Source organism: Acanthisitta chloris, unplaced genomic scaffold (genome assembly GCF_000695815.1).
Source record: "Acanthisitta chloris isolate BGI_N310 unplaced genomic scaffold, ASM69581v1 scaffold7112, whole genome shotgun sequence".
Classification (NCBI taxonomy): domain Eukaryota; kingdom Metazoa; phylum Chordata; class Aves; order Passeriformes; family Acanthisittidae; genus Acanthisitta; species Acanthisitta chloris.
In genome coordinates, this window is record NW_008660949.1 from 59,305 (window position 1) to 74,525 (window position 15,221).

Consider the following 15,221-nt stretch of genomic DNA (forward strand, 5'->3'; position numbering starts at 1 on the left):
GTGGAACAAATAATAGTTTAGAGAATATATCAGCCTCTTATACAAAGATGTAAAGGTCATTTGTTTCTTAGTTCTGGTGATAAACTAACACACCGTATCTCAATCTCATCTAATTTCTCATTTAAGATAAATTATTTTCCTGGCAGTATGCTACATTCTGGACAGCAGCCCAGCTATAGGTAAGTAATTATGAACGGCTGGGATTAAGTTTTAAATTAAAATAACATTGTAGTGTGTTTTCAAAGGCTTATAAAGTTAGGCTAATGCCAAAGAAAGCCCTTTGCTTTGTTAATAACTTTGATAAAGGAAGATTACAGAGAAAGTCTATGTTTTGCTGGTCTAGAGAGACTTCTAAAGCCTGCCATGGTCATTATTTTTAGAGGTTGCAGGTTCAAGCTTGCTCAGGACAAGTCCATGAAATTGTGAGCACTGCACAGCACCATGATAAGTATGAAATGCATTTGCATATCTGTAATAAAAATTTTCTAGGAAGCAACAATTACTATGATAATCTGCAGCACCCCTTTGGCATATATTTGAGGTGAAATTTATCCTTTAACATGCTCAAATTGTTTCAAAATTACTTTAGCTTTATTTTGATTTTTAAAAATATTATATGTTTGATTTTCCTGTATTCCTCTGAACACCATTGTTTATGAGACAAATGCTAATTTCTGGGACTGGGAAGGTGCTGACCTGGTAAGAACAGTACTGAAAAGTTATCTTCAAAATTTATTTTCCTGTAAGTGCTCTAGCACTAGCCTGTTCTGGTGACACACAGACACCTTCAGAAGGTCTAATGCAATGCGCTGGTCTTGCTGCATGAGGTGCTGGTGCATTTGTTACAGGACTGCACCTTTGGCTCATGACTTGGAAGGAGCTTTGAGATGGCAGGGCTAGGGCTTAGCCTTCCTTATCCCCTCTGGAACAGAAGAGCTTAAATTCACCAACTGGAACATATTTAAATCTCGAAAGCTCTCAAACAAGTACATTTACTGTTCAACAAATACACCTCCCCACATGATGAAGAAACAGATTCCAGGCTTAACTCTATATTCCTGGCATGCAAAAAAGAAACAGATTATATAAGATTTCTATTTACTGCCTAATGTACATAATTCATTGACCAATCCACTGATCAGCTGTGACTAGAAAGTTAGTGTCTCCTACTTCAGATTAAAGGATATTAACAGAAATTTTCTCAGCCTTATCTCAAGTTCAGAACTGTTAAGCATGTAATTATTTATTAAAATCCCCCTGGTAACATGATACACACTACAGCTGAACAACTCAATGTCTCTTAAAACCATAGTAAATTACTTGCTGATCTTTAATATATTAGGAGACTATACTGAAGTGCCCCTCTGAGAAAAGTAAGTAACACCTTCAAGGAAAGGAAAGGAAACAACATTGTAATAAGTGATAAATCAAGCATTTCTCCTTCAGTGACTAATTTCCTCATACGGAGTGGCTTATCACGCACGTGTGGAATGAATTAGTCCTCCTTAGTAGCTTTCGACACCTATTTACTGGACATCTTCAAATATCAGTATCTTTTTAAAAAATGAACATTTTTCTACTTCTATGGAATGAGGAAGTTGTCATATTTTCCAGTTTTACCATGAAGGCATCCAGCTCTGCTGAGAGTCTCAGCTTGAAATTGTTTTATTTAGCAATGTATTTCAGATTAAACTGTGTCTGCTCCAAATCGGAAGGAAGCATCTATTGGAACCATCCATCCCTGAGGTCTTCAGCTCTCAGGGGCTGAGATAGAAACCATATTACAAATGAACACTCACCTAAATTTCAGAAAAGCTGCAAACAGAGACTTTCAGTGCTTGAGTTTTTGAAAATGTAAGCTATCATGTACATGCTCAGTTACCTAAATAAGTGACCAGATATTCAGATGAGCTGACTACTTACAGTCTGGATTAGAATGAACAGGAAACTGCTCGTAGACCCATTTTCTTTTAAAATTAGGTCACTATTTGATGTACAGAGCCACCCAATTTTGTTATAATTTTTTAATGAGATTTTTTTTCTAATACATTACTACCTATTATCTTCAGATTTTCCTGCCTAAGCACACATCAGTAATTGCAATGTATAATTTATTAATAAAGGCCCAAGAAACAGGCAAATAAACAAGGTATATTTTATATTTCTAATATAATTCATATTAGAACCATACTAGTTTCCATAATACATAATTTCCATTATAAATTTATATAAATTTAATTTTCTGAGGAAATGAGAGGCCTAAACTAGGCACATCTTTGGGTCTGAATCCATTGCACAACCATCAATAAAGTGTATTCTGTTTCATTGAGATTTTATCGCTGAAACTAATTACATGTGCTGGAGCAAACAGAAGATGTAAATGGCAAGGTAGATTTTGGTTTTTTTTCTTATCTCTCCAGATTGACTCCAAAATCTGACTTTGATAAACTTCTGATAAACTCTGAAAAAGGTAACAACACATTCATTTCCGTATCAGCAGTTCTTGCACAGGAATGACATGACATATAATTATGTTTTAAACAGTGGGATGATTAAACAAGACAGACTGCAATGATGTGTTCATTCATATAATGCATAATTTCCAAAAGAAATAGGAAAAAGTTCTACACTGACCATAGTCTGTGTTTTCCGGCTCCCAACAATTTGATGGCCAAAAATAGGGTGTCTATAGACAAAACAAAAAGGTAGGGAACTCAAGTTAGACAATACAAGCATTATACAGTTCTTGGACTGATACTGGATTTCAGAATCAATTTATATTTTTGGTAGATGTATTATATTGTTACCTTGGCAATTTTGAAATAGGCATCAAAACAGAAAATGACTTTTGTAAACTCGTTACACTAATGTCAGAATGACATTGAAAGAGAAGAATAAATTGTTCTTTTTATTCTCATAGTTAGTGGAACAAAACCCACATGCTTAGGTACTGAGATTCTCTTTTACATCTCCCCTAGAAACACACCCATCACGTGTCCTGAAGAATCAGTTCTAGCAGGTGTAAACACAGAAGATCATTTGAAGTACATTCAGTTCTTGATTTTGGAGAGTTTTCATTAGTACATATTAATATTCAATATTCTTTCCCAGGAGTTATTTGTTTTAAATTGTCACTAAAACTAACCTATGTTCACAAAGTTATCAAAGACTATTTTTTAATAATTGTTTACCAATTGTGATTTAAAATGTGAATATTTTTTTAAGGGAAAGACAATATAAGTACCAACGACTAATTCAACACTATGAATATTAAAACTGTGCTAAATGTATTTCTAAAATACTTCCCTTCTACCAAATTAAGAATGTGAGACTGTATAGGCATTTTTCATACAAATAACTAAATTTTTTAAATGGTCACTTTTTTGTTAAAACATCAATGATTATTTTTTACATATTTTACATTTTTTTAAATTTGACATTAAATTTTACATTTTTTACACAAAACATCTTCTATATATTAACACATACACACAGATACAGAGAATTATATATTATTTTGGCAGTTGAATTAAACTCATTAAATGTGTGGACTAGGCTGAATGGTATTTCAAAATGCAGGTGCTTCCTTAAGAAAACCTTCTGCTTTATTCTCTCTTTCTTACTTTCTCAAAGATCTCCCTGCAGCACAAATGGAAACCTCTCCTGCTGCCCACTTCCCTCAAAATTGTTTTAATGTTTAATCTGGAAACCAACAGGGCTGTAGGGTGATACATTCACACCAACTGTTGTCAAGTTAAATATATATTGTGAGAAATCTCTCCCTATTGTAACATTGACCCATCAACTTTAATAGAAGCAATTTAGAACTTGCTATTCAGCAAACAACAGCAATGAGATAAACGGTAAAAAAAAAAGGAACCATCACAAGCTAACTTCAAAGGCTGAGATGTGTTTCTTATAAGCTGTTTTGTGCTTTGTAAGGGAGCAACAATAAGTAATTCTTCAATCAACCATTCCTTCACAGTGCCACTGAAATCAAAGGGACCAGTATAAGCACAGATAAGCACAAATGGAAAGAAGAGGAACCCCTAAAGAATGAATTGCAGCGCTCAGCGAATTTTGGAGAAGAAGCTGTAAAAGTAATTTAACAGTGTGAGTCATATAAAGCAAACAGCCACCATCATTGAAATATACAGTTTACAAACTCAGGGAGGGAGAACAGTCCTTCTTTAGGGGCATAAACTGTATTTCGGAAGAGGCTCAAGAATAAAAGCACAACTAAATCATTTTTCTGCTAACAGTAACATCTGTTACAGGTTCAAGCTGAGCTTCTGCAAAAAGTATGTAGTGAGGGTTATTAAATACATAGAAACAATATCTACTCAGGCAGCGCCTCAGCTGAAACTCTTCCAGTTGTGGGTATACTTGCTTAAAGTTCCTAATTCATACTTAGGCTTTCTCTTGACAATTTACATATACTCCCATCCTAGCTGAGATAAAAAGATAAATTCCATCTTCTGATTTAGAGAAAGTCCTAAAATTGCTTCTGCCATTCATTTCACATCAGGCTACGAAGAAATACTATATATTCACAACTCAATGTTTATGATGTTAGAGGAGGACACTTGTTTCATACATGAATGAAAAGCTGTGCTCAGCCAGCAAGAATACTGCAAGAAATAGTTCTGAGAGGCATTCACAGAGATTATATCAATTGAGAATAAATCTGATAATACTGTTTTCAGTATTTAGTTAAAATAACACATTTAACTTTTATTGGAACTAGCATGTTGATAGTGAAGGAATTGTGGGCACTAAAGAGAATATGGTAAAGGGGACAGGATCTTCAGTGTTGTGAAATGTTGTCACTTTAGCTCACTAGAAGGCAGAGGTGGTCGAGGCTTTTCTGAAGGATAAAAATGTGCATCCCAATGTCAGGACCTGCTTCCAACAGAAAGACTCACTTCAGACCAATGCTGAGAAGTTTGAAAATGCACCAAGGGCACATTTTCCTTTCTGAAGCTGAACAAAGCTTATGAGGGAACAGGGAAAAATAGTTTTTGTTCCATTAGAGAATACCTGATCAAGACTTTACTGGTGTGTAGCTCTTGAGGTGAAAGTGACTGCAGGATGAGACTGGTATTCTGCAAAGACAAGCACTGCAGCTTAAGAGCCAGCAGGCTCAGAACAGACAGAGGAGGTCTCTTGGGAAAGTTACTAAGAGAAAAGAGTTGCAAGGGAGAAGGCAGTACTGTACAAAATTCCTGAGTACCTTTTGAGAGAAAGTGCACTGACAGGCCAGTGTAACCACACTGGCAATTTCCAATGAACTAAATGTGCAGAAGAGATCATGGAAAAAATAGAAAATAAGGTGTGTGCTGCTAAGGATAAAACTAAGCCTCCCTGTGCCAGGGAGATAAAAGCAGGACAGTTAAAACAGATCATGAATTTTAATTAGCAAAGCACATGATAGACCATATTAAAGTTTCAATAATGTTTGATAAGGTAAGCCAAAAAAAAAACCCGGCAAAAGGCAAACATTACAATATGAGAAAGGGGTTCAAATAATAGCTAGTGCAGATAAGTACAAAAGATTATTAACTGCCTTCCTTGTTTGAGTCTCCAGAAGGAGAGAGACTGTGGCCAGATAAAGGTCTTTCTGCCCAAGGAATGACATGCAGATGTGGACTCTCCTTGCTGATGCTCTGAACTGGGCAGACACAAGCTGCTTAGGAACTGCAAGCTACGACCCTGCCTGCCTGGTGCTCGGATGCATTTAATGGGACTTGCTGAGAAGTACAGCTCATCAGCTCAGGCACTGCAGTGTGGCCAGAGCTGGCCTCCAGCCAGCTGGCTCCCAGAGGGAACAAAGTGCAAGTCTATCTGCAATCAGCTCTGCGAACATGCCCAAAATTAATTTGGACATGAAGATAAGACTACAGGGCAAAGCATAGGGAAAAAAAACCAAACAGGAAGGGAAATATTTTTATGAAGTCTGACAGTTCAAGTTATAAGCCTGATGAAATTGAGCACAAAACACTTAAGGATTTATTGTGTTTTCATGTGGGTAAACTGTGTTTATTTGTGAAAAAGCAAAAAAAAGCCTCGCCAGACTAAAGAACAACTCTCAGCACTGTGATTTATATGCACGTGTGAACACGATTATGATATTCTTGCTCTGGTACTTCTCTTTCTCCTCTATCTCCAACTCTCTACACCAGCTAGTATCGAACTGGTGAGAGTTATCAAAACTATTGGATTATCTGCATGATGTTTAAAGGGGTGCAAGTTACCTAAAGGGCAACTTATACATAAAAAAAATATTCATTCAAGTAAGTTTGAATAATGGGCAGTTATCTAAACAAAAAAAACCACAACAACAGGGGGGTTGTTGTGGGGCAAATATAAGGCAGAGGAGCTTCACAAGACTACAGCAAGAGGAAGAACTACCTTTACAAGAAAAGGTAAACAACTTCAATTTTCTGTATTCTAATATTTCTAGATCTACTATCTAGATTGAACAATTCTAATACACTATCTATTTCTAATCTTTAAAAGGCAAATGTTACTAATACTTGGATTTTTAAAAAACATATCAGGTCACTGACAGTGTAAAGCCCCTACTAGATGAGAAATAAACAGTAGATGCTATATATTTTGACCAAAGCAAGTAAAGACTTATGGTATGAACCTGGGATATGTGCTCAAAAGCAGGTACAGCTGCTGATAAAGTTGTATTCAAAGAGTAGATATCTATTATTCACTTTCAAAGCAGGAAATGGCATTGAACTGTGCAGAGACAAGGAAAACTCTCCTAAAACCAGGAACAAAAATAAAAGGGACAGGATTAAGACAGAAACAGAAAGAAAGTCTAAAACAGCACGAAAAAATTCTTAAAAAAACCTAGACACTGAAAATAAAGTATGGTAAAAAATCAGTTTCTGATTAAAGGACCTTTGCAATGCTGTGATTATATGGAAAAAAAGCATCGACAATAAATGTGTGTAATTAACATGACTGATGTTTTCCAAAAGGAATATTCCACACTGTCTTGCCTAATTGTTTGGTATTAACAGTCATAAAGTTCTGGTCTTAATGTGAAATTCAATTTGTCCCTTTTTACAGACCTCAAACAGTTTAATCACATAACACATGACTATAATGTATGAGCTAAGTTTACATGTTTCCACTTAATGGTTGCAAAAGTCTCCACACAATTTCTTGTCCCAGATATTTAACAGTCCCTTAGATGAATTTTCTAAAGCGGTTATTCATGAAGCCTAGGGGAGAAAGATTTGCCTTATTCTACTCAGAAAGACTAGAAAGTACGAAGAATCTTGTAGAAAGATCCCTGGTATCACAGAATGAGGTCAGAAATGAGAATAGGAGGTGTGTGCAAAGGTCTATGCAAATAAATCTTGGTTCAACTCTCTTACAAATCACATATGCCAAGTACACCATAGAAGAATTATAACATGCCTTGCAATATCACATATTCCTATAGCACAAATATTACACAATCTGCATGCCTTGTTTCATGATCTAGAAGCCCTAAATAAGTGAAGATTTTCCCCAGGAGAGCTATGGATATTGTACTACAACATTACCGTTTTCAGAAAAGGTTATGAAATAGAATCACAGAACCACAGAATATTCAGACTTGGAAGTGACCCACAAGGATCATCAAGTCCAACTCTTGGCCCTGCGCAGGACATCCCCAAGAATTGTACCATGTGCTTGAGAGCATTGTCCAAACACTTTCTGGACTCTGTCAGGCTGTGATCACTTCCCAGAGGAGCCTGTTGCTGTGCCCAACCATCCTCTGGTGAAAAACCTTTTTCTAACATCTAACCTAAACCTCTCCTGACACAACTTCAGACCATTCCCTTGGGTCCTGTCACTGGTTGGCAAAGAGAAGAGATCAGTGCCTGACCCTTCACTTCTTCTCATTAGGAAGTTATATACAATGATGAGGTCTCCCCTCAGTCTCCTCTTCTCCAGGCTGAACAGTCCAAAAGACCTCAACTGCTCCTTGTATGGCTTCCTCTCAAAGCCCTTCACCATCTTTGTTTCCCTCCTTTGGATGCTCTCTAATAGCTTAATATCTTATACTGTGGTGCCCAAAACCGCACACAATATTCAAGGTGAGGCCACACCAGCACAGAGTGCAATGCTTTGCCTGATGCACCCCAGGACACAGCTGGCCCTCCTGACTGCCAGGGCACACTGTTGACTCATATTCAACTTGTCATCGATGAGGACCCCCAGGTCCCTTTCTGCAGCACTCATTTCCCAGTCTGTATGTAGAACCAGGGTTTCCCCATCCCATGCGCAAAATCTGGCACTTGCCCTTGTTAAAATTCATGTGGTTGGTGATTGCTCAGCTCTCTAATTTGTCTAGGTCTCTCTGCAAGGCCTCTCTGACTTCAAGGGAGTCAACAGCTCCTCCCAATTTTGTATCATCTGCAAACTTGCTTAGTATTCCTTCAGGTCCTGCATCCAAGTCATTTATGAAGATGTTGAAGAGCACTTGGCCTAAGGTGGAGCCCAAAGAACCCACTAATGACTGGTTGCCAGCCTGATGTAATCCTTTTCACCATAACCCTTTGTGCCTGACCCCTGAGCCAGTTGCTCACCAATCTCTAGATGTGTTCATCCAGCTGTATGCTGGGCATTTTGTCCAGAAGAATATTGTGAAAGGCTATCAAAAGCTTTGCTGAAATTCAAAAAGATTACATCAGCTGGCTTCCCTTGATTAACTAGGTGAGTTACTTTGTCATACAAGGATATCAGATTTGACAATCAGGACTTTCCCCTCATAAAGCCATACTGGCCCTAGTGACTGCACTGCCCTTCAGGTATTTTTTAATACCTTCCAGAATAATATTTTCCATAACCTTACCAGGTACAGAAGTGAGGCTAACAGGTCTGTAGTTACCAGGGTCATTTTTTCTTGCCCTTTTTGAAAATTGGGACAATGTTAGTCAGCTTCCAGTCAACAGGGAGCTCTCCAGATTCCCAAGACCATTCAAAAATCATTGAGAGAGGCCTCACAATGACATCAGCCAGCTCTTTAAGTATTTTTGGATTAATACCATCAGGCTCCATAGGTTTATGGGATCCAGCTGGAGCAGCAGATCCCTCACAACATCAAGGTCAACTGGGAGTTTATCATTGTCATGGCCATGGTCCTCCAGTTCATGGTGCTGGAACCCCCTTAGTCTGTCATCAATGTTGACGACAGAAGCAAAGAAAACATTAAACATCTCCTGCTTGTCTGTGTCCCTGTTTTTGAGGTGACCAGCCTCATCCTGTAATGGGCCGACGTCATTTCAGCACTGAATACCAAGGGTTTATTTTTTTTTTTTTGTGAAATGTAGAAAACCTGAAGGAATTATCATATTTAAGAATTTTACTTTTCCTTAGAAGGAAGTATGAAGCAGTTTATTGTGAAGGAGTAGTAAATAGGGAATATTTGTCATTTTGCCATGACATCCCTCTTATAACGGGAAGGAAGGTGGGTGGTAGAATGGTTTGGGTGAAGTCAAGTACTGTTTATCATCCCAGGCAGAAATAATGCTACCAGTTTATATCCGTAAGCTTTTGAGGCACTTTGTTTAATTGCAGATGTAATTTGAATCTGCAGTCAGTACAAGTCAGGAGCTGGAGAAATAAGGCTTACCTAGCACTGCAGATGTGATTGTGGAGCCATTAAAGCCTTCAGAACAAAACAGGCTGTTACAGGGGTCTTTATGCCACTGACAGAAAACTGTTTTTGCAGACACAAACACATACTCGTTCTCTTGCATTATAGACTAATATCATTAGGTAAACCTAGCCACAGAAATCCATAATCCTCCTGTTAATAAAGTCATATGAAACAAAATCCTGTAATATTCCACGATAAACAAATTGGCAGCAGTGGCTGCTATGCATTATAAACAATCCTATGATAAAGCCAATAGATCTGCTTTGGGTCTACCACAAAATTAATAATAATATACAAGGTAATGAAACAGCCACTTGTAAAAATCAGTGTTGCCCATCAGCTTTTATAAAACATGATTAATTTCTATGCATTAAACCATATTATCAAGGAGGGAAATTATTAAGCATCTTTCAGCTAGCCCTTGTTGATAATAAAAAGAAAAGAGTTCTCATCTCTGAATTTGCTCCACTCCATGACATTTTTAAAAATCCCATTACTTGGATGCAGGAGGAATTTTCAAATTGCTTATAAATCTTTGCATATTACTGCTATTCTTCTCACAGGCTCCAGGGAGTCTTTATAAACAACAGAAATCAAGTCTTTGCTAAAAAAGTAGTTATGCACAATCTCAAATACCCTGCATGATGGATGCCACAATTCACAGGCATTCTGTTTTACATTCACTGCAGTTGACACAAGTGACCTCCTGCTAAGGTAAAATGGTAAGATTGCTAGTCTAGCACTGTCAAGCCCATAAAGGAAGGATGCCAGCAAGTAGTGCTCCATGGTTAGCTCAGAATCATTAAAAAAGAGGTTGAGAAATTTGGAAACAAGAAATATTTTGGCTTCATGACTCCTCTTTTCAAACCTGGAAAGAAGACAAGCACAGAAAGCAGTATGGAGGAAAGTGTGTCTGAAAAATAAATTTAAAAAATAAAAAGAGCACTGCTGGGGCAGTCAGAAATACACATGGATATGAAACCTTTTTCCCTCTGAAACCTAGACAAAACCTGTATATACTGAGCCTGAGCTGAAGAGACAATGAATTAGTCATTGCACCTGCAATTGCCAAAGAAAATGTGCCAAATGCTGGATAAAACAACCTGCTTCTTTTTTTATTTCTCAAATCTGGCTTCCAATAAAATCCTTCCCTCAAGGCACAGTAGATGATTCAGCAATGCTCTGGAGAGTGGCTGGAGAATTGTGATGTTCAGTCACAGCCTCAGAATTTGGAATGGCCAGAGGCTGGCCCAGGACTGAGGCAAGAGGCAGCTAGCCAAGTAAGACTGACTCAAAAAGATGCAGAAAGCAATGTAATTCCACCTGAGACATGAGTTTCCACAACACTTCACACTCTAAGCTATTTTGCAGCAAAGATATTTCAAGATCCTTACAATGATTACTATATAATTTTACCCCCATTGTAGACATGGGAAGACAAGGCCAGAAAATTTAAACACATTTATCAAGAAAGTGTGCCTAGTGGTGAACAGGAGAAGACATGACAGTCTATACCTTCATCTTGCCAAGCTCCATAAGTTTTGCTGCTATCTTCACCAGATTCATGCTTTCATAAAAAACTGTTCCCATTTTCACACTTTTTCTCAGCTATTAGTGCCTTCCACCTTAAAAGTTACAGAACAACAGCAAAACCTAACCCTCATCTCTGAAAATTAATTTATGTTAAATCACTAATTAATCTCATTTAAAAATGGGAGTGTGACTATCATTAGTCTCAAGTATCCTAGGTGTTTGTTTAAAGCCAAAATATATTTTCACTATGAACATTGAAGGTACCTTAGTATGTATTTGAAACTTGTAGGGGAACTCAACATGTCATTCCCTGGGATACTATTGCGGAAGCTTACCAGCTGAGAGGATGAGTCAGACATATTATCACTTATGTGAACATGGATGAAGGGTCTCCATGAGCAATTCTTGGCACCAGGAAGGTGCAGCTTGCTTTTCTTATTTGGGCCCTCATATCTATCTGCTCTCAGGTATTCAGTTCCTTCTTTGGTCCCAGGCTTAAATTATCAGTAAAACGCAATGAAATTGTTTCTGCTTTTTCTTATTGAGACTAATAAAAAATTTCTCTCTGGGTAAGGCAATTAATAGTTCGATTCATATCCTGTGAATTAAAATGATATCACAGAAACTAACCTAATTAACACCTGAGTAGGTCAAAGAATGATCCAGAATTATTTTGCTTATTTCACATTATTTAGAAAAGCAGACATAACTATACTCTTGCCTCCTGATGGCAAGAATAATAACTGAAAAAGTATAATTTTGCCTGTAAAAGAGAATTTTCCCAACTGAGGCACAATCTCAACTGCTTTTAGCTATCCCTATACAACAGAAGGTTGTTTAAAACAAACCGGAAGTAATTTTACTGTCAGGAGAGAATGTGTCATTCTCTGGAAAACAAAACATGAAGTGCATGGAGAACATTATTATAGCTAGTCTGGGTTTTGTAGGTCAGGTCTTTGTATTTCAGAGATTTCTCTGCAGGGATGGCTTTAGAACTTTTCAGTGCTGGCAGGTACATGGTTTTATCTTTCTAATAAAATATCCAGAAATATTCATAGGGCACTATTTCCAAAGTACCTGAACACATCTATTCTAGTTCAAAATTCAAACATTTGGGGTCAAACCTTCCTCCCCATTGAGTATGCTATCTTCATCTTCCAATTTAACTGCTTCAGAGAGATGTTATACTAGCCTTATTTTGGTGGGGAACATAGAGTTGTAATCACATAAATTTTGCAGTTACTACTTCAGTTAACAGTATGACTCCGCTATGAATTTTTTCTCATGCTATGCATTAACATCTAAAATTGCACTGCTTAAACAGTATTAGCATAGGAATAGCAATGCAAAATGTACCACAGAACAGAAAACAACCCAAACACTACAGATATATACAGAGAAACACTTGAGGAAAGTATCTTATTTCATATCCATATGTCAAATAGGTGCCAAATTCTTATGTAAATAAACTGATATAATTTTACAATCTAGCCCTCACTGAAGCTTCATGTCCAAACATTTAGGCTGTAGACCTCTCTGAGGAAAGCCCACAGCAGTGTAGCTACAGTACTCTCAGTTGTTCACAGTGCAGTTAATTTTAATCTACTCTTTCCTTCAGTTGAACTATCATGCTAGCTGAGGTGCTCAGTTTCCATGCTTGAGGCAGAAGCAGGCTGGCAGCTGTGCAGAATTCAATGACTAGCACTCCTATAAGTAAGTACTATTCTCTGCAAAATGAAGTTCTTGGATATTTTTGTCCTTCTGGCTGCTACTTATTCAAACACAAGCCAAGAACTGGAATCTCAACTACTCCATGATTCCTTTCATAACCATATCAGTGAGCCTCTTCACCCATGTGCCATCTCTTTTTATACTGAGCACTGAGGACAAAGCCCCATGAGCGTAAAAAAACCCACCTTTTCCTTCAAATACTGTCTCCAGGATCAAAGGTAACTGTGGATCTGGGGGAGAAGGCTTGGAACGACTGCTCTTTGTATTACCCATATACACATCTAACATTCTGTTCTGCTGAAGGACAAGTTTTTTGAACTGTATGACCCATGGGATCTAAATATGAAAATATGATAATATTGTTTGCATGTATGCAATAAGAATTCTCTTTCTTGCCAGACTATGCTGTACACATTTAATTATATTCATGAAAAGATTTTTGTTAGACAAATATTACAAGTCCTCTTGCCTTATGTGGATCTATAGAACTTAAGCCAAAATATTGATGAAAGTATTGTATAGAGATTAATATAAAACAATGTTTGATAGTATGACTGGTCTCCAATATTTTCTCCTGCATTTTAAAGACCCCAATCTCAGTTTTATTTTATTCTTGATGGCTTCTTATTTAAACGATGTTTAAGCCAAAGCTCAGACTTATATATCTTGAAGACAATAGATTTTGTTCCACCAGATATTATTTTTCTGTATTTAACACACTTAGAAGTAACAGAGTAGAATTACCAAACTGTGGTATTCATATCCTCAATATCATAGCAATGATGACTGTATCATTTCAAAGCAATGAATATCTAGGGAACATCTTGCAGCAGCTGTTTGTGGTACTTACCAGGAAGACCACCTAACAGGAAGAGCACTAGAGAACACAACCACCATTGTCAAAGGTGGCACCTGGCAAACAGAGTTAATTCATTCTCTAGAATACATAATCTGGTACTGTGCAATCATATTTGTTTCAAGTCATTGGTGGTATTTCAAGTCATTTCTGCAAAATTTAGCCTGTTATTCATTATTAGAGAAGCAGCACTCCTGCTCCCAGGGCCTTAGTTTGAAATCTAACATAATAAAATACAACTATATTGGTATCTGAATAATATACGAGTAAGTATAGATACACACATACATACATATATATCCTTCCAGCTTGTTCTGAAACATCTGCATATTTGTTGCATGGAGTGGGACTGACAGATCAATGTAAAACTGTCTGCATTTGTTTTCAATACACACTGCTCTAATACTACTCAGTTATCAAGAAGGAAATCCTCACATATAAAGGAAAATAAATATTACCCTCCAATATTTATCCAATTTCTGCTGTAGGCTTAATAATTGAAAGTATGTCTCCCTTCCCAAATTAAGATGATACTAGGAATAAGAGCCAATAAGATAATTTAATTTGCTTTACTATGTTTCCAAAATACTATATTCATGTATTTATTGAGACACTTCCGTACTTAGCATAATCACAATTTTTCAAGATATCAGAATGGTCACTATCATCTTAACACTTTGCTGACAATTTATATATAAAATCCTTCTACCGATTTTTACTTTCAGAGTAATTTCCACAAATCACCAGGTTATGTAAGAGACAAAGTATGGTTAAAATTTGCTATGAACTGTTGTGTAGGATCTTTAATATGAACCTCCATTTGTGCAAGTCAAGAACATATTGAAAATACCTGGAATCGATAAAAGGTGCCATCATCCTTCAGTGTTAGAACATGGTCTGAGATTGGAAAGAAATAGCCATGTGCTGCCATCAGTGTTCCCAAATGTAGAGCCTCCACTGTTGGAAGAACAAAAGAAAGATGGACTTAAAAAGCTAAATAACTTCTTTTCAGCAAGTTAGTTTTGTTCAAAAGTTCACCTGATCTTGTACAGAGAGCCACTTAGCTCTCAGTCAAAGTCCTGCCATCATGAAAGAGCTGTCTTTTTCTGTGTAATATAATGATGCAAGCAAAAAAACCCCGTACTTTGCTTAACAAATAGCTATTAGATATCCCAGTTGTAGCTGCAGTTCCACTACTTGAATCAGCATTAACAGGCAGCTACCTTAATGTTCACTCACTTGTTTTGAAGCTGAAAGCAGCTATCATTTTTACCCTGATGGTGCAGACTGCTTTTCTTCTTCAGAACAGTTTCTGATTACCTGTTAAAATAGTTGATTCCAATTACATATCTTCCTCAATAGCTTTATCAGAGCTATCCTCTATCAGAGGACAGAGATTTCCTTAAAAGTTTCTCATTACTGGGAAAATAA

The 15,221-nt window shown here is 37.0% G+C and overlaps 1 protein-coding gene across 1 annotated transcript in view; it reads right to left on the reverse strand.

Annotated features, from left to right (window-relative positions):
* Positions 1-14,854, reverse strand: part of RGS7 (regulator of G-protein signaling 7) — a gene marked incomplete at its 5' end in the record, with an annotated part of 65,776 nt that extends 50,922 nt beyond the window's left edge. Inside the window, 3 exons of the mRNA XM_009070024.1 lie at positions 2,635-2,686; positions 14,641-14,750; positions 14,831-14,854. Of these exons, the coding sequence (XP_009068272.1) occupies positions 2,635-2,686; positions 14,641-14,750; positions 14,831-14,854 (186 nt within the window). The remainder of the gene's footprint in view (positions 1-2,634; positions 2,687-14,640; positions 14,751-14,830) is intronic.
* Between the last annotated feature and the right edge of the window lie 367 nt (positions 14,855-15,221).